Source organism: Rhodamnia argentea, chromosome 7 (assembly GCF_020921035.1).
Source record: "Rhodamnia argentea isolate NSW1041297 chromosome 7, ASM2092103v1, whole genome shotgun sequence".
NCBI lineage: Eukaryota > Viridiplantae > Streptophyta > Magnoliopsida > Myrtales > Myrtaceae > Rhodamnia > Rhodamnia argentea.
Genome location: NC_063156.1, coordinates 13,311,689 through 13,339,071, shown reverse-complemented (window position 1 = coordinate 13,339,071; position 27,383 = coordinate 13,311,689). Strand labels below are relative to the sequence as shown.

Sequence of the window (27,383 nt, the reverse complement as noted above, 5' to 3'; positions counted from 1 at the left end):
CCATAGATTTCTCCTTTAGCTTGCATACTTTTCGCTCCCGCCCATTTGGAGCCACAAAACCCAACGGGGTGTTAGTCCATATAGATCTCTTCATCAAGATTCCCGTTAAGAAATGAAGTTTGAACATTTGGCAAAGCTCTAGATCCATATTTGCAAGAACGGCTAGAATAAGCCTAATCGAGACGAATCTAAGAATTTGAGGGAATGGATCCTATAAAGAAAGAGGAAAGTGCTCGTGAATTCACAACCATCGGTTTCATGAGCTCGTGAGATCATGTCCTCGTCATGAATTTCGACATGGAAAGGGCCTAACTATTTTTGTTGTCATGACTCAAGAGATTGGAGTTGTGCACGATTCAAGCGCTCTCGTATGGCTTCATCTCAAAACCGTCGAGCATAAAGCCTTTTCTTGCACGCCTTACTCTTTTGCTAAGATCTGCCATGTATAGTCGCAGGATAGACTTCCCAGTTCTTCCCTTTAACAGCAAAAAAGATCACCACAGGAAAACAACATCTACGTACGGAGAGTAACTACAGAAATCGATTCTTAAGACGAGCGCCAAGACCCGATTGGATCCGGTAATACTTCGCGTCGAATGTTCCGAACGTGGATATTTTCAGTCCAGGAGACGTGAGTACTCATTAAATTGACTCGAATTCACGATGTTTGCGTCGTGATCTCGCGACGGTAATTAAAGCGAGTCGCATGGAGCTTTATACTACTTGAGAGATGATTCAGAATCATAACGAGCCTTATGCAACAATTTCCCCATCTAACGAAAACTCACTAGAGATAGAGACAGAGAGAATGTTATGTTTTGCTAGTTGACTTCACGTATACTCTCTAATGCAGGCTTCCAACTTCTTGAAAGATCGCCATCTTCATCGTCACCTCCCAAGCTTGTGCTTCTTCTTTCTTGACTCTGAAGCAACCGAGAACTAATCATCTCATCCCCGACCGAAACTCCGCCTCTCGCGATCATCTCCACCAACTCTCTCTTGCTGATCACCACCTTTATCCTCACAACCGACGATGACCCGCCACCCTTATTTATCTCCTCGCCTTCTTCCGCCGCCTTGTGATCATCGTCGTCAGCGAACCTCACCTTCTTCTTGCTCTTGGTCTCGGCGAATTTCGAGGACAGATCGAGAGGAAAGACGTAGTACACGCGGCCGCGGCGCAGCCTCGAGTCCGGCTCGAGGACCGCCGTGGCCGGGAACGCCTGCGAGATCGCATGGCCAGCGGCGAACTCCGAGAGGACTTGGCGGACCCTCAACGGCGACTTGTACTCGAGGACTTTGCCGTCGGTCTTGACGACCTTGATCCCCTTTTCTTCAAGAGCTAAGCAGTTGCCCATGGTGTTTTTTTTCTTCTTCTTTTTTGTGCTCTTGGTTGGCTTAATGCACACTAAACTATGTAGTTGTGAAGGTTCAGTTCTGTTGAGGGAAAGGGTTTGAACTTCAAAGGGCTAAAAGACGCTTTATAAAGGGGGTGAATTCAAGATTGCCCTTGTGGGGATCACAATATTACTGAAAAGGGCAATGGTCAAAATGTTTATTTTTGGACCCCACCTTAGGGATTTTTGGCGTTGTGTAAACTGGACTATTGATTCCTGGCAAGTGAGTGAGGGTGACCTCTTGCTTGGATGTAAACACAATAAGCTAATATACATGTCGTCGGCCAATTCTATTCATCACGCGTCCAGAAATCCGGCTATCCAGAGACTCCAGAAATATCCCGTGAGCTTATTAAGGTTAAATCCATGCCTTTGGATTGGACAAGCAGGCTTGACACCAAGACAATTTATATGCAGTCACTAGAACAATTAATTTAAACACGCCCGGAGAGAGAGAGAGAGAGAGAGAGAGAGAGAAGGCTGGTGATGATTGTGGTTGAGGCCGGTGTTGAGTTCGCCAAAGGCGGCGATGGTGTTGTGTTGGGCGGGTCGGATAGGACTTGAGAGAGAGAGAGAGAGAGAGAGAGAGAGAGAGAGAAACTAGATTCGGATTTAGGTGGTGGTTGCCAAGTTTCGAAGGCATTATGCTAAAGTTATGATATTTGGGTGATCGGATGATTTAGTTTGGACCCTCTCCTATATATACTTGTTGATGTGCCGGCTATTTAGAGAGGAGGATTAAAATCTACTATCTCTAAATGTGAAGGTCTCAATCTCATTAAAAAGAGAAAAGATATCGGAGTTACATCGTCTCGCTCGCTAAAAAATTTCATCTCGAACTTATCTCTATAACTTTTTCTCAACCCAAGTTGAAAGTCTTTAACTTCATCCTTCATTCTCCGAATAGGAATTGAATTCTATCGATTGTGCCGGAATCTCAAATTAGTATTCTTGTTGCGTACAAATCAGTATGGAACACGATTTGCACACACCGTTGTACATGGACGCGACTGCTCCATGCGCATTTGAATCGAAAGTAGCTGCTTCTATTCTCATTGCCACAATCTGTCACCAAACAACTGCTACACTGTGCATTAAAATTTCGGAAGGGCTGGTTCAAATTCGAATGTCTGGTTCCTTATGACGTACCTTAAAAGATAGCTCCTCTATGTCATAGTTAATGCTTGAAAGCGAAGTCATGATAGTCGATTTTTAGTATGACGATCGTGTGTGCGGCAATAGAACTATCAAAATGGATCATAGACCTATTTTTAACCTATATTTAATGGGTTGAGTTATTATATAAGTCACTTATATTCGGAACATGAGACATAAATGGGTCTAGAATTCATCCACAACTTACTTATAACAAACCTACCTTTATGACTCTCTCTTCATTTTCTCTCGCCCTCACTCGATCTTGTACTCGCTAGCTTCGTAATTTCACCTCAATTTGGGTATGAGATTTTTAAGATTTTTATTTTGGGTTGGAAGATTTTTTTAGATTCGATTAAATAAGAAAATGTTTTAATAATATGAATCACGTCAGGTATATATTGAATATTGATCGTTATATTTGTCTTATATGAAAATAGATTGAAATAGATTAAATATATTAATTTGAGTTTGAAATATTTTCGATCCGACCCGTTCGTCTGACGGACGGACCCCGTGCTTTAGTGGCCATGGTGTCTGTTGCTGTGAGCCGAACTCGGACGCGTGCCAGGAATCGGACCCAAGCAAACGGATTCGGACCAGACCCCACTCGCGAACACTGAGAGGAGGCTAAGATCCGGGCGGGGACCCACTCAACAGTCTCCACACTTTAGAGGTTGACCTTTGACTATTGTTTTGGTGGGTTCATGTCGTTGTGCACCGGACGAGGACGGATGATAGACGGCTTCTTCTCCAATAAAAATTAGACAACTCTCGCGCTCTTCCCCATATAAAAATTTGCTGGGGAAAAGTATTCCGAAAACTATCATATCGATATCAATTTAATTTAATCGTAAGTCTTTTAATAATATCAATTTAATTTTAAATTTTTTGACTCGAAGTTAATTCGATCTTTCATGCTAATTTTGGTAGGAAATTACTGACGTGGACACTTATCAATAATATTTTAAATATATATTTTCTTTTTTTCTAGTCTTGTTTTCCCTCTTTCCTTCGATGGCCGATGAGAGCTAAGCAAAAATAAAGGAAAATAAATAAATAATAAAAATATTATTAAAAATATATCCATGTCGGCGCCAACTGTGTCGTCTAGGCCGTGGCGTCCACATCTGCAATATCAACAAAAAATTAGTCTGAATGACTGAATTAACTTTAGGTCAAAAGGCTTATAACTAAATTGACATCATGCAATAAGTTTGGGTCCTTTCTGACACTTTTTCGAAAATTTTCTTATGTGAACTTTCCTTCTCCTTAGTTAATTATCTGACAATTCACCAAACATGATCCAAATATTATGTAAAACTTTCTACCAGCACAAATTTTTTTCTTTTTTTATAGAGAGAAGTCACTAGACGAATGCAGTATTACGTACTAAATGGATTGAATTCCGACAACTCAAAATGGTGGGATTCCATGTACGTTTCGGGAAGCCCTGCCGTACCCAACTGTCTAGTTTCAGTTTAGCGTAAGTACTAAATTTGCGGGCAAAATTTCCGACGTGGCTACCGATCCAAAACGCACGATTTCCTTTCCCACAAAATTGACTGTCTTTATCTGCTCGACTTTCGGCCAGAAATCCTCAGACACGTGCGCCAAATTTCCCTCTCGAAGGGGAAAGAGGTGGTGGGTCAGTGACTCAGTGAGGCATGCCGATGCTTTTTGTCCTTTTGCTGTTCTCATGGTGCTTCCTTGCCAAACCTTGGGTTAGTCGAGATGTAAAGCACACCCGTGTAGCATTAGAACTGTTTGAAAGTCCCCGCAATGTTAAACCGTTAGATGGAGGGAGATCGGACATGCATTTATAAAAAAAAAAGGCTTATTTGATTTAGTTTCCTATCGAAAAAGCGAACGTGGAGCTAACAATTTCAATTTGGTTAACGTTCGATTCATCGAATAGTCTTCTATCGACTTGAAAATCTAAGTTGCTAAAACTTTATGATATTGTTCAACTTCTTTATCAAACTCATCGATTTTAGGTTGGCGTAAATGTGTATTCTCTCGTATAAATGTATAAGGTAACGCATGAAACATGTGGTGGTCTTTTTTTTTCGGGTTCAGATATGACTTTGCGATTGGTTTTAGATGAAGATTGATTTTTTGATAATTTGTTTCGAACGTATATCGTATATACGTGATTAATTGAAAATAGACCACAAAATATCTGTGGACGATATGAATCGATATACACCTAAATCGACATGTCGATCCTTAATAAGCAAAATGGCTCATTGGACATAATGTAATTAGAGGACTTAAGAAATTGATCTTCCTTAAAATTTCAAAGAAATTAAAATATGCAAAAAAAAATAAAGGAGATTGAGAAAACTAAAATGCAAGAAAAGATAAAAGGAAAGTGGAAGCCCACTCTTGAGAGTAAACCTTTTTTTTTTTTTTGGGTCGGACTTGAGAGTAAACCTCGCCGACCTCGAGCAAGGCTCACCCTTGTTGGATCCGGCTAGGTTGACCCCGCCAACCTCGGGGGAGGCTCACCCCGGCAATGGAAGAAAGAAAAAAAATAAAGGAAAAAAATCATCTGAATTGAAATTTGAAAAAAAAAAATTATCCACATTAACGTCGACCATATCATATAGGACGACCGACATCCACATCGTAGATCGCTGGCCGGAAGAACTATACCGACAAATCGTTAAAAGATTTAAGACTCAACCGGCTAATCCGTAAGGTTTATTACTGAATTGGCGTCTATACGATACGTATAGAATTTTTTTTTTTATAGCAATTATCCCAACCTTGTTCTAGCTTGTTCTGTTGGTTGGCAGCTAGTAAAGGGGAAGGAGTCCAAGTATAATGTTTTCCACCCGTTTACTTCAGTTGAACTTTCCGTGAAAAAAATAGCTAGATGGGGTCATGATCATGAAAAGGATACATGCAGACACTTTCCCCGAAAGGGAATGAATCGGGAAGAATACAAGATTAGTGCTGGTTAAGGGTCAACGCGCATGCAATACATATGGGGTTATTTTCCTCTATGAACCCTTCAGTGGAGCAAGGAAAAAAACAAACCCTTCAAATGGAGAATGAAGAAACTGCGTATGAGCCCCAGATAGTGACTCTCCATCTTTTTGGCCGACCACTCATCATTTTGTGAAGAATTGGAAGAGATCGGTTGTTCTTATCTCTCTCTCTCCTCCTCTTCTTCTTCTTCTTCTTTCGGAATAAAACTTGTTTTAAAAGATTAAGCCATCTGGAAATGGTATGAATTATATTGGTATACTCTAAATTTAAGGGGTAAATTTACTTGGTAAAGTTATTTGTCGGGCCGAATCATCCTTTTTCTTCACGCAACTGGCCTCACGCATGGAAAACCCTAATATTCCCTTCCTACTTCCTTTCTCTCCCACTCCCATCCGGCCATGCCGGCGAGTCTCCATCGTCGTTGCGGCGCGACTAATCGTGTTTGGTCTGACCCGAATAACCTTTTTCTTAAGCGGTGTGGTTGTCTTCAAGTTGCAACTTGGGTTATGAAGTCACTGTCTTGTAAGTTTCAACTTAAGTTGTGAAGTCATGGATGACCGCATAGGTTCTCGGCAGTATGAAATAAACCTTATATCATTACTCGTGTATTTCATGTAATACTTGCCTTTTTTTTTTTGTTTGGTGAGGATCATGGCATACTTCTCTATCGCTACTACAAAAAACTAAAACCATCCGCATTATTTTCTATTTTATTGGAATGCTCGTGTGTGACATACATGTCCGTATATCGATAAGGAAACTTTTACGCCATGTTTGCTAGGAAGAGTTAGGAAGAAACAGGAATGATTCAAAACATATAATCGTGTTTAGACAAGGGAAAAGAGACGGAGAGATAGGATTAAAAAGGATTAAGAGAGATTAAGAAGAATTGCGCCGGCCACTTTTAGGCACATGTTAAATCCCTCCGAATCACTTCATATTTGAAGTGATTCGGGCGGATTTGTGAATTACTTGAATACTTTATTCTTCTTTCTCACTTATACAAAACGTCATAACTTTATTCCCTCCGCATTACTTCAATGTCACAGATAGAGTGTGTATAAACATATATAGTTGAATGATCTTGATATCAAAATCGGATGTATCGATAAGAAAACATGTTTGTCAGGAGGGATTACGAGGAAAGGGAAAGGACTCAAAATACATAATCGTGTTTGGATAGAGGGAAAGAGACGGAGAGATGAGATTAAAAAGGGATTTATGAGAGATCCTTCTTTTGTACTTACTTGCAAATACATAAAATAAAATTTATGTCATGATACACACGTTTCCTTCGTTTTCCCTCGCTAGCTTCAGAACGACATCATAACTCAATTCCTTCAAATTCTTTCTCTTCTTCTACCTCATAATTATCGAGTGCTAGGGTTATCAAATGTGCTGTGACAAAAAAACATACCTGTTTTTCGCAAAAGGATCATTAAAATGTCCGATTAATTAACTGCAAACTCTTGTATTGCAAAAAATCTCCTCGTTAATCACAAGGGATTAATCTGACCGTACCACTAGTTTTATCTCGTCCTAGGGTTTTTTATCAGCTCAGTGAAGATGAGATCAAGAATGGCGTTTCGTCACGTCATCCTGTTGAACGCAACCCAAAGTCTTGCTAGTTAGTGCGCACTAATCCTTTTCAAGCTTAATCTGTTCTTTGCTCTTTTGCTTTGTGCTTATTCTAATCTCTCGCATGTCTCTGTCGCTCGCCTCTAAAGCGTGCAGCAAGCCATTGCCGTCTTTGAAACGCAATGTCTCCGCTTACTGTCATTAAAAAAAACAGTGTTATGTTTATGGCAGAGAAAGAGAGGAGATGAGTGGATCAAAGATCCCATTAGCAAACCCTTTTTCCAAGATTCGGCGAATCATTAGAGCGTTTCTTTCAAGATCTTGCCAACAACCTTTCCTTGGTAAGCACGTTTGAATAGGATTTTCTAGATGCGGGCGGCAAGGTTTTTGCCTGAATGAAATTGAACGGTTTACGTCAAAAAGTGTCCGGGGGGAAGTTTGCGAGTCAAATGTAAGTTTCAGTTGGGGAATGAAGCCAGAATCCACTTCTTGTTGTGCTGTTCGCTTCATTGATTATGATGTCCGGTTATTTTTTTTCCTTGGAAAAGTTGCACTCCTTTCGGCGATACAAATGTTGCTCGCTCATTCCCTCCATCATTCCATCACGGTCCCCTCCATTTTCACTTGTAAGAAAATATATTGGGATTAATCAATAAAAAAAAATCTTACAAATTTTTATTGGGATAGTCAATCCGTCCTTCGATTCATAATGACATCTAAAACTCTGATATGGCATTGTCCTCGCATGTTGTCACTTCGTATTTTTTAGTGTCTTTATTGACGAAACTACGAGGGGAGGTGTTTTTTGGCTTGCTCGGACAAAATTCGGGATATTGGTAAAGACAAAAAAAGTTTTGGGGTATGGTGCCCTGCCCTGCGAGAGGAAAGTATACTTGATGCACAAACTTTTATTCTACCAACGAAATGAAAAGAAAAATTACAGGAACTTCAGAAAATAGATATGGAGTTTATAGTTCTTTCAACTTAGTTGAAAGGAAAATAAGTGTTGTGTTTTAAAATGGAATGAAATACGAAGTATGATAAGAACCATTTCCAACTCAGACTCTGTTCGCTTCGCTAGAAATGAATGGATTAAAAATTATTTTACTGGAATGTTTAGACATAAACTACCGTCGAAGATGAAAACGTTTTTCAGTGACCGATTATTATAAGCGAAACAAGCGATCATTTTTAAGAGAAAAATATTTTCTAAATCATTCATTTTTCGCGAAACAGACCAAACATTAAACTTCATTTTAGTTGTATTTTTACACATTGTTATCTTAAATATGTGGATTTGCACTCTTGCGTATAACAGAAATCTACACTATAGCATTCCCATTCCATTTCTATAAACTTCAAGATGCGAGTGTAGTCTTTCGAAATTAGTGAATTTGGATTGTAAGGAATAAAATATGGAAATGCTTCCTTGACAGTACCGTTGGAGATAATATGATCTCAATCATAAATTCACAAATTATCACCGAGTATTTTGCATAAAGTATTCATTGATTGAGAAATCGTGTGAGCAAAAATAATTGACAGATCTGTCGGGCTAGCAACTCTCAATAAAATATTGATGATTTTCAACGCTTATACTATGAATTTCACTAATTTTTTTGAAAGCCTGATTAAATTGATAGACCCAAATGAGTTTAAGATTTGTCGATTTCTGTTGCTTGTTGGCTTCTAGATAGTGGGGGCCACTTCTAAGAAAGCGAGACCTTTGTCTGCTGACGTGGAAAAGGAGATAGCGATACTTCCATCTCCATGGTCGGGCGGCACCGCCGGGTAGAATTTGTTCTGCTTTTGGGGCATTTTGCTCTCGACTGCCTCAGAAATTCTGTTGGTATAATTACAGTCAACACCGATCCCTTTAACACAGTCAAACAAACCGCTTTTTCTCAAGACTTTACAATTGTTAGCGAAAGAACTGAACGTGTGTGTGTATATATATATATCAAGGGGTTAGCGTACGAGAAGTTTTAAAACTTATTGGCAAAATGCAATTAAGGTCTCGCCCCGGGTCGGTGAGGCCTCGCCCAGGCCGGCGAGTGCCGGCGACCTCTGTTGGCCCCTCCGGCGACGGGCGGTGACGGCGGCGGTCGCGCCTCACTAACGAGGCCCCGCCTCCTTTTTTTTTTCTTCAGTTTCATCTTTTTAAAAATGTTTAGTCTTATTTATTAATTATTAATTTGATTTAAATAAGATTTAGCAAAGAAAATGCCAATTCGGATAGAGAAATTAATTTTAAAATGCAACGTCAACATTTTTCATCAGACAAATTGATCGTGTTAATAGAAAGACTCGATTGCATCAATTTGGTAAATTTTAGGATTTGATTACATTTTGTAAAGTTTTAGTACTCAATTGAACTTACGAGATGAGTTTTAGAACTTCCGGTGCACTTATCTAGTGTCAATCATTCTTAAGGCTTAGTATAAACCCCATCGACGGGAAAATTTGAAATAATGAAGACGGGTGAAAACAAACCCATATCTTTACTAGCTTGGCGCAACATATCCTCGTGCAAGCATAGAAAATATAACGGGACAATGCTCAGGTTCTCGTTAATCAAGAAGCAAAGAAAATGTACTGAAATTTAAAATTATGCTCAAATCAGCTACTGTTGCCTCAAGAGTTCCCTCATGTCACGAAAATCTACTTAAGCCACTGAATTTTGCATCGAGATTTTAATAGGTTTGTCATGATTGTACCGATATGAGATTTTTTATAACCCCATAATTAATTTGAAATAAATATATCACGGGACTAATTTTTTTGTGGTACTAATCCTTTACAGATGTATAAGAAAATATTCCTTTTGGAGCTAATAATTAGCAAACAATATGTTAGCCTCAACTTAAATCCCACACTCCTTCTTAAGGAGGCTTGGTACGATGTCTTGGGAGGCTAGGGCCCGTGCTAGCCCCCGTGGACCCGGTCTCTTCACAAACATAAATAGTGGTTACTACACGAAGGTCGACCAAAGACATTGTCTCCACGTCCAAATCGTCAAACTCAAGATTTCGATGTCCAAATTAGGGCTAAGCATGATGAACGGCTAGGTTGGTCCAATTCCTAGAGGCTTCAATTCGGTTTCCGATTCCATTTCCATAAAATTGGAACCGGTGGAACCTGACCGCCTAAGTGTTTTTAATTTATTTTTTTAATATCTTAAATATTAAAAACAAACTTAATTTAGTCTCCTTCGTTTTATCCTTCCGTACATCACATCTTTATGGATGAGAATAGACCTCGGCTTGACAAGTCATTCTCTATCATTGTGCCTCTTAATCCATGTGGGACACTAAAGAGATAATGACTTGCTATGTGGGACACTAAAGAGAGATTGCAAGTCACGATAGCAGTATCTCACATCAACCATGAGACATAATGAGAGAGAATGACTTACTAAAGTTATTCTCTTAGCAAGTTTATAGCAAGTTGTTCTATAAGATGGCAGGCGTAACTCACTTATTTTAATCTTCGACTAGTTCCATTGGACCATTAGGACCAATCCGATCCTCGATTCCAAGCACCTCCGGTAAGGTCCTCGTTCTCGAAATTGGGAAATGGTCCGAATCCCAGTTCCTATGTACAATCAAAGTAAAGTCATTTGTTTTATGTCATGTGTTTTCACCTAATTCAGTGATTTAAAATTTTACAAAGTTCTTAGCAGATGCTCGATACCTTTCGACCGGGAAGATCGCCAAGAGAAAACCCGAGTCCTAGCTCGTCAACATATCTAGTTGAATCCACCTTCATTCAAAAGCTTAAGCCAATAAGTAATGCTTAACAACACATCAATTCTCCGATCTAGGACTTCTCTAACACAACTCACACGTGCATCATAACAATCTCTCCATTACATGTGAGCTTAGTGTTAGGTTTACTCCCCTTAATTCATGTATTCTTCCGCACCCACTTACTTCAAGTTGAATCTCCAAGTCATTGCAATGCACCCGCGTAATTTTCACCCGAAACAAGCGTTGATCATGAGAGATATTCACCAAACACCAAAGCAGATTGGAGTGGACCATCAATTAACCATCAGCTCTAATACCATTTGTTGAGAGTACGCAGCAAAAGCCCGATACCTTTCTACTAGGGAGATTGCTAAAAGAAAGCTCAAGTCTTAGCCCGTCAATATATTCAGTTGAATCCACCTTCATTCAAAAACTTAAGCCAATGAGTTATGAGCCAACTAGGATTTGTTAATTGCTCAACAACATGTTATTTCTCCGATGTGGGCCAACTAGGATTTGTTAAACTGCTCAACAACATAACAATTCTCCGATATGAGGCTTATCTAACACAATTCACACGTGCATTCGAACACGAATCGTCAAGTATAAGGTGATCGTGACCTTGGAAAAATCCACGAGGCTACCATATAATCATAGAGAAACCCTATATGCAGCCCTTATTCTCATTCAAATTTCTCAAATTTGTCTCTGAAGAGTCTCTTCCTCATTTTGTTCAATAGCAAACCCGGAGAACTCTTCTTCTTTTTCTTTTCCTTTCCATCTTTCTCTCTTTCTTAAATAGCACCGGGAGGCCTCTTCGTTTTCTTTTATCTTCTTTTCTTATTTTTTGGGGGAAAAATAATATTGTTTAGATCTTTATGTTCAAATTTATAGTGTTATTTTTTTTTTAAGGTCATCATCTCTTTCTTGTTGGTAAGTCTTCTCCATTTTCACTCGTCTTTGTTGGGAAATGTGATGTTATGTGTCTTGGCTTGGGAAATCTTCTTCTAGTTCTAAGCATTTGCATGCGCTCTCATGTAAAAACTTTAGCTGAAGGCCTGACAACGATGGGTTTTTCCAATCTAGAGAGAACTTGGCGGAAAGCTATGAATGCATTCTTAGATGTACTCGGTGCACATGAGCTTAGAGCATCCCAATTCTTAGATTACGTTGGTCCAATGGGGGACTTACCAAAGTCAAAAGTTCGAATGTATCGAGCTCACATGTACTCGGAGCATCTCAGAATTTTTCGATGTCACGGAATCTTGTATGTACACTATGAGGAGTAAGATTAGTGAACTCCCTTTCTTTGAATTGGCCAATGGGGGTTTATGTTGAGAGAATCCTTCACTTCACTACACTTCATAGAGGCGGTGGGTTTCATTTTCTAGGGCTAACAAGAGCTTAGCCATTTGAATCTGTAAGTATCGCGAGGAATATCATTAAAGACGCAAAAGAAATGGAGTTGGAGCATAGGAAGAGACGTATGAAAGTATAGGGTTTGTAGGGTTTGTCACTTCCACGTGCCTAATTGTACAAATGTTAGATTTAATCGGATTAAGATATGAAATTGAAACGTATCTTTCTATCGTGCAAAGAGTTCCTCTCGAATCTAAAGAGAAAACTCAACCCTTGGCCACAACCCATCGGCAACGTCCCTCGTGAAGCACCATTAGAGCATCTCTCGCCGGTTGCTCGTGCGTCAGCCTTGCTAGCATTTTTTATCCTCGTTTGCCCTATATGAGGATGCTGCCTCTCCTCCTGAGTCTTGTCACCGGCTCATCCCCACCTTGTCGCATCCCAGTCCTTATCTCCGGCGACTCTTCTCCGACTCAACTCCACCTCCTTATCCGATTAAGAGTACCACTTAAAAAGAATTTAAAAAATGGTTAGTGCTACGGAAAACTCTAAACTAGTACACTTGTGACAAATTTACTTCAAATTATTTTTTTGACCACAAAAATCCTAAAATGGTATAACTGTGATAAATTTACCTCAAACTAATTTTTTTACCACAAAAAATCCCAAACTGGTACACATGTAACAAATTTACTCTCTGTTAGTTTCCGTCAAATTGAGTTAATACCACAAAAAATCTCAAATTGATACACATGTAATAAATAGAGGGTAACATATACATTCGACAATTGCCACGTGTCATTCAACTCGATAATTTGACAGTAAAATTTAACGGAAAGTAACAAAGGGTAAATTTGTCACAACTGTATCGGTTTGGGGTAAATTTATCACATATATACCCGTTTGAAATTTTTTGTGGTAAAAAAATAATTTCGGATAAATTTATTATAGATATATCAATTTGAAGTTTTTTTTTTATGGCATTTACCTTAAAAAAAAATGTTTCCTTTTGTTTATTGGATAAAAACAATAACTGTATTACCTAACAATTCCCGTCATAATTCCCCACCTCAAAACAGTAGCGCACCCCGCATCGTGCAGAGTCTCTTCACCGCTGAACCATTCCCACCTCCGCCCCCACAACGCACTCCACAGTACTCCAAAGAAAGAGCCACCGCCCCCAACCCAACGATGGCCGGAATTCTGAACATGGCTCAACCGCCACTCTTGAGGCCATTCTCGCGCCACCGCAGAACAGTCAAACCCCCTATTTCTGTTAGCGCCAGGGCGTCGAGTTCCGATTCCCCTGAAACTTCCACACCAACCAAACCACCGAGTTCGTCGACGACTTTCGCTCCTCCTCCCAATTTCAAGCCTCCCGAGCCGAAGCGATTCGGGGTAAGGCGGGACAAGGTTCTCGAGGTCTTGGGTGCGTCTCTCGCCCTAATCTTCCGATTGGGCACCGGCATTTTTGTCTCCGGGTATCGGTTTTTCTCTGTTTCCTTACATTTTGTTGTGTTTGCCCAAAGTTTCGGTCTTTCGAGGCATGAGTTGGTGCCTTCAGCTGGTTGGATTGTTGAATTTGGATTTTCATAGTGTTAAATCGAAATGGGTTGTGTCCTTTCTGCTGTTATTCGTGGATCGTTAGTGTACTAGACTTGCTTTTGGCTTATGACGTTGTGGGGCTTGAAGAGTCGTTATTAGTTGCATCTGCAACATACGTTGAGCTATTCTACTATTTAAGCTTCGAACTGTTTGTCCAATCTTTAAAATAGACTGTTCAAACAACCAGAAACCTAATTGTAGACACTATGTGAGTTTTGGATATTGTAGGGAAGAACTCATTGGAAATAGCGCCAATGAGGCGTTGGCTGAGTTAATGAGATCTCTAGGTCTTAGATAGTTAAACTGGTGAGGTCCCAGGTTCGAATTTCCCCGGCTGCGTCTTGGGGGACTTAACCGGTGGCATTGGTGCTCATACCCCCACCATCCCGAGGAATAGTCCATTGCACGTGGGAAACCTCGGTTATAAAAAAAAAAAAAACTCATTGGAAATAGCTTATTGATTCTTTGGACTATAGATTCGTTGCATGATTTTGAGTTTATTATTGTTTATACTGGACTGTGGCATCTCATTCCTGCAATATGTCGTTTCTCTACTCAAGTTGATGTGAATGTCATCCAAATAATTTCCCCTGCAAGTAGATGCCTTAATTTGATATGCAACTCAAGTAGTCCGTCGCAATCCATTTCGAATGGCATTCTTGGGCGGTTGTAAATAAACAGGTTTATGACCCAAAGTTCTTGCCACTCGCCAGTAACTGCAACCAAATGACGAACTCCACTTAAGCAGAGCAGTTGAAATCATTAAGCACCCGCCACAAATTTTTGCCCTCGTTCCTTCGAACTTTGTATTGTAGCTTTGTGACCAAGGATGAATGAAAGACCTTGTAGTGCACAAAAGGTGCACAATGAACCCAAGTATGAAGGTGGAGTTCATACTGGAGACAGTGTCGGTTAATACAAGGTGTTTTATTTTTCTTTTTTACCTTTTGAATTTGCTTACCTATACCGAATTTTCTTCCCTACTGGAAATATGAAGTGACAATGTTTGGTAATGTCGGGATGGTTCTTTTTGTTCTAATGTGTTCAGTAACACCTATAACAAATGCTTCTTCGGCCTTTGAAAAGAGAAGGAATAGAGGTACCCAAATGAACTTATCAGGAATTGGACAGTTCTGCGTGGGAGGAGTTTAATCGAGATACCTAAATGAGATATTCGTTCCTTATTTATTGAAATTGCTGGATCAGAATAAGTCATCTGTTTCTTCACCCTTTCACAATAAATGAGATTTCACATGGGGAGTACAGGACACTTCAGATTGCAATGACCGGGTGATATGATTCAGTTATGGCCCAAATAGTCGAATGTCCTGTCTTCATTTATTTTACAAAAAAGATCAGAACTAAGTAACTATGATTACAAAGTGGGAGACTTAACACACTCTTCATCTGGTAAGGCTTGACCACAAACTAATCCAGATAAGGCTTGAACACCCTGTTCATTAGATCCATAAATGCCGCTGGAGCATTAGTTAGTCCATATGGCATAACTACAAACTCGTAATGGCCATATCTGGTTCGAAAGGCTATCTTAGGGATATCTTCCTCCTTGACCCCCAACTGATGGTAACCCGATCATAAATCGATCTTCAAAAAGACTAAAGCTCCTTGTAATTGATCAAACAAGTCGTCAATTCGTGGCAAAGAATATTTGTTCTTTATGGTCACCTGGTTTAGTTGTCGGTAATCTATATATAGACGGAGTGATCCGTTCTTTTTCTTGACAAACTATTAGATTAAATTAAAGTTGGGTCCACAAGGTTACGGTGTGCACCCATGTGGGCAACCACACTCCTTTGAGCAGTTATCTGCTCCAAACGTGAAAAATCACGTTGGTTGAATTTACGTCAATAACTAACGTTCTCCCCAATTGTTCTCTTAAGTCATTCATTCTGTCACTTTCCAAGAACAGAGAACGAAGAACGCTCCTCCCCAATTGTTGATTGTCGTTTGACAGAAAAAAAACTCCAAGGTCGCAAGGAGCTTTTAACCGGTGATTAATAAGGTATGTCCTCGTGATATATCTTCGTCGATCGGTGAATCTAGTGATCTATTGGTCATGTTTCCGCTTTTAAGTCTCAATTAGATTGGATTAAGTATTCAACATTGGTATCGGAGCGATGATTTACTAGTTTCCCGATAGTTTCCCTTTGATAATTAAGTTTAACATTGAAAGCCCCATTTGTCTTCGTCGCTACTGTTCATAGCATTTGAGTTATTTTATGTTCGTCGAAAACGTGTTTTGAAATACCATGAGAATGGGCTCGTCGAGACGATTATTTCGAGTGGTCACCGGCTCCGAGGCGACGCCGGGAACCGCCGCACACGTGTCACGAGCCGCAACGAGGCGGAGTCCCACGAGGCCCGGGCGATTTGTCCCTTTTTAAACCATTTTTGTTCGTCAAATCTGAGTTTTAAATATACCATTCTGTTCGTCTTGAAGAAATAAGAATTTTGATGGGTGGATCGGCGCCGGAGGAGGCCGGACGACGGCTCACGCGCCGACACGTATCGGGGAGCCGCTGTCCACCCCCCTCCACGCGCCACGTGCGGCGCACGTGGGCGAACCGTCGCCTGCGTTGCCGATTTTACGCCGACGTCGGCCACGTGTAACGCACGCAGGCGCTTGGCCCGCGTCGGTGACGTGGGGCGACGTCAGCAGATCGGATCAGGCCCGACCCGCGAGAAAGCCCAATCCGATCCCCTTTTCTTTAAAAAAAAAAAAAAAAGGCCCGGCCCATTTGTTTTATAAACTCGGATCCAGCTCACGACAAGAAATGACCCGTTAACCGGTTGACTTCGAGAGTTGACCAGGGTTGACCAGTTGACTTTGACTGTTGACCAAGGTTGAACGTTGACCAAAAAAAAAAAAAAAGGGGACTTGTTTTACCTATTATTTATTTGTTATGATATGTTCATAATAGTTACAAAATCATTGGATTTTCGTAATCCATTTGCGTTCTGTATTCGTTGCGGGAACAATGACATTGGTAAGACGAAATGCGAAAACACCCCAAAGGCCAAGGAGAGTTGAAGCTAAGCAAGTTCTTAGGGAGAAAATTACAAAATTGGGCCTTTATAAATGGGATAATGTTTCTGACATTATAACCTATGTTATTAAGGTCAACGACATAATCCAAGAAATCATATGGGCTGGACAAGAAATGACTCCAGTAGATGCATTTTATGCACTACATAACACTATACCTGAAGAATGACATGGTTTGATGAATAACGCATGGTGGATTGATGCTACCACATAGAAGAAATCCGTGCTACATTTCTTACACGAGTTTATAAGGATCGGAGCAATGAAGACGTCATCGCTTGCAATGAATGTGTCTTGGCGCAGACAGAATGCGCCCTGACGTAAAGGCAAGGGTCCTCAAAGGTTTTCTCCAAAGGAGCTGATTTGGGCCCCTAGTTTGATGAATAACGCATTGTAGATTGATGCTACCACATATAAGAAATCCGTGCTACATTTCTTACACGAGTTTATAAGGATCGGATCGATGAAGACGTCATCGCTTGCAATGAATGTGTCTTGGCGCAGACAGAATGCGCCCGGGCGTAAAGGCAAGGGTCCTCAAAGGTTTTCTCCAAAGGAGCTGATTTGGGCCCCCGATTTGATTCATAATCCTCCCCAAGACCTTAATGATTTTTTTCCTTGTACCAAGGAAATTACATATGCTCACGTTCTAACCGGAGCTAGGAGGATCACACGTTATTAAATTTAGACTTTTATTTTTGGCTAGTTCATTTCCTGTATGTCTTAGGAGACTTTTAGGGACTTGTGATTGTTGAATTAATGATTTATGTATATACATTATATTATGTGTGTATATTTTGAGTGGGAGTGTTCACAAGTTTTAGTAACTGTATGATAAACACAAAGTGATGATTATATTGGTATTGATTTTAGATAAGAAAATCTGGATGATGATGGGGAACTTAGTGAACTGTTGATTTTATATTTTTTTTTTTTTTTTGAAACTATATACCAGTATAATCAAGATGCATGAATATGATTGCATTTGTTGCATACAAATAGACTTTAAACACATGCTAAATGTTATACTCAGATACTATGGCAACGGCATCTAAGAATATTGTTGCTAAGCTCAACAAGGATGAGAAATTGAATAGAGAAAATTATGAAATCCGGAGTATGAAAATCCAGTATGTGCTTGAAGAACTAGAGGTACTGGAAGCTCTTAACCCGACCATGACCGAGCCGGAGGATGGTAATACTGCACAACACGGAAGAGACAAAGGAGTCTTCGCTGCCTAGAAGAAAAAGAACTCAACTGTTCGCATTACATTGTTGAGTAGTATGGATAATAACATTATGCGAAAGTTCAGGCAGCATGAAAATGCTAAAGACATGTGGGATGCATTGAAGGTTAGATTTGGACAGACTTTTGTCACTAAGCTGAGGCGACTTACAATCGGGTTCGACACTTATAAGATGCCACATGGGCAAAATATAAAGCAACATTTGAGGAAGATGTCGAACATGATTAGTGAGCTAAAGGATGTTGGTCATGTATTGTCCGATGAACAACAAGTGCAGGATGTAATTCGCTCTTTGCCTCACAATTGGGAACACATGAAGGTGAACCTAACCCACAATGTGAGCATTACAATTTTTGAGGATGTTGTGCGCCATTTGGAGCTAGAGGAGGACCGCCTTCCGGCTGCTAAGATACAATCCGATGTATATATTACTGGATCTAGCTCACATGGAGCTTCGGGCTTCAAGCGCAAGCGTCTTGGAAAGTTCATGAAATGGACAGGCAAAAGAGTTGAACCATCCGGCAAAAAACCAAAGTTTGAGAAGCATGGAAAAGGGAAACGTCCCGTGAAGAAAAACATTTCAAGGATGAAATGTTATAACCGTAGCAAGAATGGTCACTTTGCTCGCGACCGTGGCGAGCCGAAGAAGGTAGAAACCCTTAACACACTTAAAAGTGTTTGTTATGTGTCAAGTTATGTATTTTTAATTGAATCTCACCCTTTGTGGACTGTAGACTCGGGAGCCATAGACCATGTAGCCAGAGATAGAAATACGTTCGTGGATTTTCGACGAATTCCAAGTGGAGCGAGATGGATTTATGTAGGAAATAATTCCAGAGTAGAAGTGAAAGGAATTGGCACTTGCCAACTTATCATGCGTGGTGGACGCACTTTATTTCTACATGATGTTCTGTACGCTCCGGAGATTCATCGAAATCTTATCTCTGTATTGGTATTAGTCAAACTTGGTTTTAGTATGAATTTTCACAACAATGGTGTGGATTTGTTGTTAGGAACAACTTTTTATGGTTCTAGTTATTTCACGGATGGCTTTATTGTATTTCATATTGAACATACTAGTGTGAATGTATGTTATTCCTTGTTTGCATCTTCTAGTTCTAATGAGAATGATGTGAATACATGGCATGCTAGACTTGGTCATATTGGCCAACAAAGAATGAATAGATTAGCCAAAGATGGCTTATTAGGCAATATTGAGAAAGTTGAATTGCCTAATGGGAAAAACAACTCGAAAGCCATTTGGAAAAGGGACAAAAGCTGAATTCCCATTGCAATTAATTCATATTGACATATGTGGCCCAATGAATGTTAGGGCAAGGCATGGTGCTGTTTATTTCATCACATTTATTGATGATTATACTCGATATGGATATGTCTATCCGATATCTCATAAATCAGAAGCATTAAGTTGCTTCAAGAAATATATGACCTTAGTGGAAAATCAGTTAGATAAGAAAATAAAAGCTTTAAGATCCGATTGAGGTCGAGAGTATTTATCCGATCGGTTTAGATATTTATGTGATGAAAAGAGAATAGATAGACAGTTATCCATTCCATATACTCCTAAAAAAAATGGAGTAGCCGAAAGAAGAAACAGAACCTTATTTGAAATGGTTAGGTCTATGATGGCGCAAGCCAATTTACCGATTGTCTTTTTGGGGCGATGTTTTATTGATCGTTGCTTATATACTTAACCGAGTGCCTTCCAAATCAGTTTCTTCCACCCCATATGAATTATGAATGTGTCGAAAACCCGATTTAAGTTTTCTTAAATCTTGGGTTTGTGCTGCCTATACTCATGAGTCCAATCATAAATATGGAAAATTGGGACCAAGAGGAAAAAAGAGTATTTTTATAAGATACTCAAAACACTCAAAAGGATATGTGTTCATAGGTGAGCAAGAAAGTGGAAATGTGACTGAATTTGAATCACGAGATGTCACATTCTTAGAGAATGAATTTCCAAGAAATGGCGAAATAGGTGAAGATTGTTCCTTATTTGAGACATTGGATCAAAATAATGAGACTCTTGGACATAATGATCCAAGTGGAAGCAATGTGAGAGGTGGGGAGTTGAATACAAACCAATCTCAATCGCAACCACTTGATGAATCAATGCCATTATCCGGTCCGAGTGGGAGCGTATTGGAGGATGAAGTAACCTTGGTACAATCTTCTCCACGACAAACTGGTCGCAAAAGCATTCCTCAATGACGCTTTGAAATTGAAGGGGAAGCTTTCATGATCGCTCCATTGGATGAAGATGAGCCAAGAAATGTAAATGAGGCTCTATCTTGCCCTAATAAGGAAAAATGGATGAAAGCAATGAAAGAAGAGATGGAGTCAATGAATCAAACCAAGTTTGGGAACTGGTTGATCTTCCGAAAAGACGCAAAGCCATTGGGAACAAATGGGTTCTCAAAATAAAGCGCAAGGCTGATGGCTCAATTGAGAAATATAAGGCACGCCTTGTGGCGAAAAGATATAACCAACGTAAAGGAATTGACTATGAAGATACTTTTTCTCCCGTGGTAAGATTTACCTCGATTCGCCTCATTTTAGCAATAGTGGCTAGTTTAGATCTTGAATTACATCAGATGGATGTAAAGACTGCTTTTCTCAATGGAGAATTAGATGAAGAGATTTACATGGAACAACCCGTTGGGTTTATTAAAAAGGGCCAAGAACAAAAGGTATGTCGACTTTTGAGATCGATTTATGGCCTTAAGCAGTCTTCAAGACAATGGTATATACGCTTCAATAATGTCATAGTGGCATATGCTTTTGATATAATTAATGAAGATAATTGCGTCTATATCAAAAGGTCCAAGGGTAACTTTGTAATTTTATCATTATATATTGATGATATATTGATTGCTGGAAATAATATGAAGTTTGTGAAGACAGTCAAAAGTTGGCTATCTTCTAATTTTGAAATGAAAGATATGGGTGAAGCTACATACATTCTCGGAGTTAAGATTTCGAGAGATCGTTCGAAAAAGTCATTATCTCTTTCGCAAGAGACGTACGTCAATAAAATTCTCGAACAATTTTGTATGCAAGATTGCAAATCCATTGATACTCCTATTGCAAAAGGTGATGGGTTGAGCCGAAGAATGTGTCCTAAGACTCCACAAGAGCAAAAACGTATGAAAAACGTTCCATATGCCAGTGCTATTAGAAGTCTCATGTACGCTATGATGTGTACAAGACCTAATATTTGTTATGCAGTTGGATTGGTCAGTAGATACCACAATTCAATCCAGATCAAGCACATTGAATTGCCGTTAAGAGAATCTTGAGATATCCGAAAGCAACCGCCGATTACTCGCTAACTTATCAAGGAAGTGATCCGCACCTTAAAGGCTACACCGATGCTGACCGGGGAGGAGATTTGGATGAGAGAAAATCCACTTCCGGAAATGTATTCTTACTAAATAATGGCGCCATATCGTGGAGCAAGAAGAAACAACAGTGTATAGCCTTATCCACCATGGAAGCCGAGTTCGTGGCATTATCAGCGGCAGCACAAGAAGATGTTTGGCTTAGAAGATTTATGGATCATTTGGGTGTTACAAGAGGTGCTGCAAAACCTGTGAAGCTTTATTGTGATAGTCAAGCAGCAATGGCTTATACTAAGGATCCTAAGTTTCATAGTAAGACCAAACACATAGACATTAAGTATAACTATGTCAAGGACATGGAAGCACGAAAGGAAGTGAACCTACGGTATATATCTACGCATAGAATGTTAGCAGATCCCATGACAAAGCTAATTCCTAGAGATACTTTCTTTGGTCATATAAAGACTCCAGGATCACGTAGAGGTTAATGTATTGAATATTTGTAATTTTTCCCTAAACGTCAATAATTGATTATGTTGTTTATCAATATTAAAGTCTATAAGTTTATTTGATATTCATGCATATTAATGCTTGGTGCACTATATGTTGAAAAGGTATGTCGGACAGATGAGAGATTAGCCCACTCACACGGGTAACCGCCTCTATTTATTATGTAGTGAATAGAGATGAAGCAATTTTAAGCTTATTATCTAGGTGATAATTGAGAGCTCAAGCTTAAAATACGAATACCGCCTTAACATGATGTTAAGATGATGACTTATTACTTACAATGTCCGAAAGTGAAATAACCCACATATTTCGCTTTATTTGTCTTAAATGCCAGATGAGAGTTCTAATGAAAACTCTTGGCTGAAGTTGTTACGTGAACTCAAGTTAGACACTAAGTGTGTCAAGATGAGCAACTGTACAATATTAAATTAGAAAGACTACGCTCCATGGGGAAGGAGAATATACCGTAATATGTATTTCATATTACGTATGCACTGTCGACTAATGAGAGTAGGCAAAAGTTTTGATCTCAACTTCTCTATGCCATGTGAGACTCTCGAGGATAAAATTCATCATTTTTAGTACCCTCATGACTCTTCATTATTCTCAAGGTCTCTATTTAGTGTTTGCTATCTTAGGGTGTTGCCTATGGTCATGAAATTGATTTGATCTAAAGGGACATTTCTAGAAAAGCGAGCTGAACTGAGATTGAGAGATCTAATGAATGAGGAAGATTGATTTGGAGTTTTAAGTCACATTATGGATTATATTCACAGACCGGTCAATTATGATTATTTGGTGTGATCATAATTGTGAATATAATATGTCAATTTTAAAAGGAGATCCAGCGAGAAATTTATGTGAGTGATCGATCTAGGGTACAACATACAATTTATTTTTTTATGTCCAATTTTAGAGCTATCATATACTCCTAACGGATAAATGACAACGAGCTCTCGGTGTATGCTGTCGCATGGGTTATTTGCCAATATGAACTTTGCGAAGATAAAAAGTTTAGTTGTTAGTCCTCCGTGGACAAATAGAAGTTGTTTGCCCTACATGAGCGAGTGGGAGATATTAGATTAAATTAAAGTGGGGTCCACAGGGTTACGATGTGTGCCCATGCGGGCAACCACACCCCTTTGAGCAGTTATCCGCTTCAAATGTGAAAGATCACGTTGGTTGAATTTACGTCAATAACTGACGTCCTCCCCAATTGTTCTCTTAAGTCATTCATTCTGTCACTTTCCAAGAATAGAGAACGAAGAACGCTCCTCCCCAATTGTTGATTGTCGTTTGACAGAGAAAAACTCCAAGGTCGCAAGGGCTTTTAACCGGTGATCAATAAGGTATGTCCTCGTGATATATTTTCGTCGATCGGTGAATCTAGTGATCTATTGGGCATGTTTCCGCTTTTAAGTCTCAATTAGATCGGATTAAGTATCCAACACAAACAATACCGGCGCACCCCTTGGTGACATGCTTGGCCTAATAAAGCCTTTGTCTGATAATTCTTGTAGCTGCACCTTTAATTCTTTAAGCTCTACCAAAACCATTCTATATGGAGCTTTACAAATAGGCTCAGTTCCTGGAGCCAATTCAATTGCAAACTCAACCTCTCATTTAGGTGGTAATCCCGATGGCCCTTCCGGAAAAACATCTAGGAATTCTTGAACCACTGGGATTTCCTCTATCTTGGCTTCCTTCCTAGTCAAATCCTTCACACATGCTAAATAACCTTGGCATCCGTTGTCAAGGAGCCTGCAAACTTCCATTGCAAAAATAAGAGGTACCGACACCCCTGCTTTACTTCCTAAAAATTCAAAACCATCTCCATTGGATGGTTTAAACTGAGTCACCATATTAAAACAATCCACATTGGCTCGCATCTTGCGCAGCCAATCCATCCCTACGATTATATCAAAATCAGACAAGTTCATTACCACCAAATCGATTTCCTTGCCTTGCCTGCCTATAACGATCTTACATTCCTTGCATATTAGAGTGGTTGTTACTTTATCCTTCAAAGGCGTAGCTACACTGAGTGGCACTTCAAGCAATTCAGGCTTCAATCCACATAATTCAGCAAATCTTGTTGATATAAAAGAATGAGTTGCACCGGTGTCGAATAGTGCATTAGCAATCCTATTGCATAAGAAAACCGTACCTGTAATAGTTGTTTTGGAGGTCTCTGCCTCCTCCTGGGTCATAACTTGAGTCCTGCCTTAAGCTGGAGGCCTCCGCTGGGTTCCTGGAGGTTTTACTCCGCTGCGTTGGGGTTGTTGAACTGATGCGGTATGCTGAGGCTGTTGTCTCCTTTGTGGGCAGTCTCTGATCAGATGCCCCACTTGTCCACAGCTATAACATTCTCTTCCTGACTTGCAAGGTGTGCTGCCATGTGTTTTACCACACCGACGACAAACTCCGTTCGAACGCTGAGCTTGTCCAGCCACTTGATTACCTCGGAACCCTCGATAGCTTCCAGTGTCGCGTCTCTTATTAGAGGCATTAAATGACCTGCCAAATGATCTTGGCCTTTTGTTGTCACGCCTCATGTCGCCTTGCGACATTTGGCGACTTGATCCCCTTTTTTGCTTCTTCCTATTATTAAGACCCTACACGTATGAATTGAATAAAGGTCATTAGCTCCACCATTCGGTCAAATACTCCACAAGCGAAACTTATATTTGAGGTGTCAAGCTTAGCGTGAGGGTGGGGCAAGTGTTGACTAAGAGGGACTGATGGGTAGTGGTTAACGCCAAATGGCATTCCATGAGGACCAAGTGGCAATTAATCAAGTCTGAATGCTCTCCTCAGCCCTAAGTGGCGATGTCTCTCTCTTTCTAATCAAAACAGATGCAAAGACTACCCAAAAAAAAAGGGTTTCATCCGGCCCGGTGTACGCCTGAAGTGGAAGGAAGGAACAGAAGCTTCGCTGGGCTCCACGGGCACCGGTTGCAAGGAAGAGGACGTGATTAAGCTAGCGACACCGCAGCCCCATTCGGAACTCCACATGCAAGAATTCTTCTAAATACTCTTGTCACATGTTCCACAAACTAAGAAATAGAAGCCAGATGGTTAGTGTAAAGAGAAATGGCAGCAGGTGCAGCGTGTAGTTTGCTGAACATAGAAAGGGAACCGTGTCCTCTGTTCCGATAGTTCGAAGTTATGGAAGTAGATACGAACTGCGGAGACTTTAGGACGTAGAATTCCGAAAGGAATGTGAGGAGCGAAACAAGCGATCATTTTTAAGAAAAAAATATTTTTCAAATCATTCATATTTCGCGAAACAGACCAAGCATTAAATTTCATTTTAGTTGTATTTTTAGACATTATTATCTTAGACATGTGGATTTGCACTCTTGTGTATAACAAAAACCTACACTATAGCATTCCCATTCCATTTCTATAAACTTCAAGATGCGAGTGCAGTCTTTCGAAATTAGTGAACTTGAATTGTAAGGAATAAAATAGAGAAATGCTTCATTGACAAGATTGTCAGAGACAGTATGATTTCAACCGCAAATTCACAAATCATCACCGCGTGTTTTGCATAAAGTATTCATTGATTAGAAAATCATGTGGGCAGAGATAACTGACAGTACTATTAGGCTAGCAACTCCCAAATAAAATATTGATGATTTTCAATGCTTATACCGTGAATTTCACTAATTTTTTTGAAAGCGTGATTAAATTGATAGACCCAAATGAGTTTACATAGCAAAAAAGATTTGTCGTTTTCTGTTGCTTGTTGGCTTCTAGATAGTGGGACCACTTTTAAGAAAGCGAGACCTTTGTCTGCTGACGTGGAAAAGGAGATAGCGATACTTCCATCTCCATGGTCGGGCGGCACCGCCGGGTAGAATTTGTTCTGCCTTAGAAATTCTGTTGGTATAATTACAGTCAACACCGACCCCTTTAACACAGTCAAACAAACCGCTTTTTCTCAAGACCTTACAATTGTTAGTGAAAGATATATATATATATATATATATACCATACAGGGACTATGATCGAGAGACACTTGCAAAAAAACTTGATTTGAAATGATGAGGAGAAAGATGAAAGTATGCAGAAGAAAACAAGATATGGAAAGTGAGTTTGAAATGATTGATGAGGAGAATGATGAAAGTATGCAGAAGAAAACAAGATATGGAAAGTGAGTCTGAAATGATTGGTCGGGATATTAAGAACAAATCTCGCCGAAGTTAATCAAAGCGAAGGAAAGGCTCCCAACGGACTCCGCACTCTGTTCACTTAATATTCGGATCAGTCAAAATCAGAATTTTAGGCCACCAATAGGAGACACGGTACTACCAATTCCGGGGCTTACAAACGTCTTTGTTTATGAAACAGTCTAAACGAAGGGCTGTATTCGTTATAAATATTTAAAAGTTCACAAATATTACAGATTATAGTTATCAAAATGTCGATACTTGTCGGTAATATTATAACGAGTTGGATAATCATAAGTAAAACCACCAAGTAGGAGGCACGGCCTTCCGATCCGGGGTATAGCAATATAAAGTACAAAAATCAAAATGCAGAAAATAAATTGCAGAATATAAAAGGCAAAGCTTGAAACGCCACAAGTAGGAGGCAGAGCCTACCGCAGCCTGTGGGTGTGAAGCTGGAAATGAGAAAACTTCACAATGTATAACACGAAGTCAAAAGATTACAAAGAAAGATCCGTAGATCCGTGCATAAAAACTCCAAAAACAGAAAGATCCGGAGTAGATCCGAGAAGAAAAGAAGACTGTCAAAACAAATCGGGGATAGATCCGGGTACTTACTGGAAAATCTCCAAGAAGTCGATAAGGGTGTCTTCAAGGCAGAAGGGTTAGCTCTTCTCTAGAGTCGGCTAGGGAAGATCTCAAAAGGTTAGAAGGGAAGAGAGGAGGGTTACGAGCTCTCAAGGAGTGGGGAAATCTTCGGAAGGGTTGCTGAATGAGAGAGAAAAACGTTGTGTCCGCAACGTCCTTCGTCTGTCTATTTAAACACAAAAAGTTATTGTAGCTATAGTGCTACAGTTTAAAAATTAAAAAGCCGCTACGGTGTACAATATACAGTGAAAATCTATAATGTACATTGTACAATATACGGTATTAAGATACATCAAAATTTTATAAGTCCGACGCCAAATCTTCAGCATCTTCTTCCTCTTCATCCGCAACATTTGCCCAATTAATCCCAGGTAAAATTCCATAGCAGTCATCTTCATTGGTGTTACCGCTATGATGGGATTCTGCTTGGGAATTTCTGGAATCTTCATAGTCTTCGATCGCTTGTCTCATCAATTGCCAGAAGTCCGCTTCGGTAGATGCCCCTACTAATTTTGAGACTGCAATTGATCG

At 39.8% G+C, this 27,383-nt stretch overlaps 1 protein-coding gene across 1 annotated transcript; it reads right to left on the bottom strand.

Annotated features, from left to right (window-relative positions):
* Window positions 1–547: 547 nt before the first annotated feature.
* On the bottom strand, window positions 548–1,449 carry LOC115741896. Its single transcript, XM_030675911.2, has 2 exons — window positions 1,393–1,449; window positions 548–1,359 (listed from the first exon to the last, which is right to left on the bottom strand). The coding sequence occupies exon 2, from the start codon at window positions 1,356–1,358 to the stop codon at window positions 822–824; it is 537 nt and encodes a 178-aa protein (XP_030531771.1). The 5' UTR covers window position 1,359; window positions 1,393–1,449; the 3' UTR covers window positions 548–821.
* Between the last annotated feature and the right edge of the window lie 25,934 nt (window positions 1,450–27,383).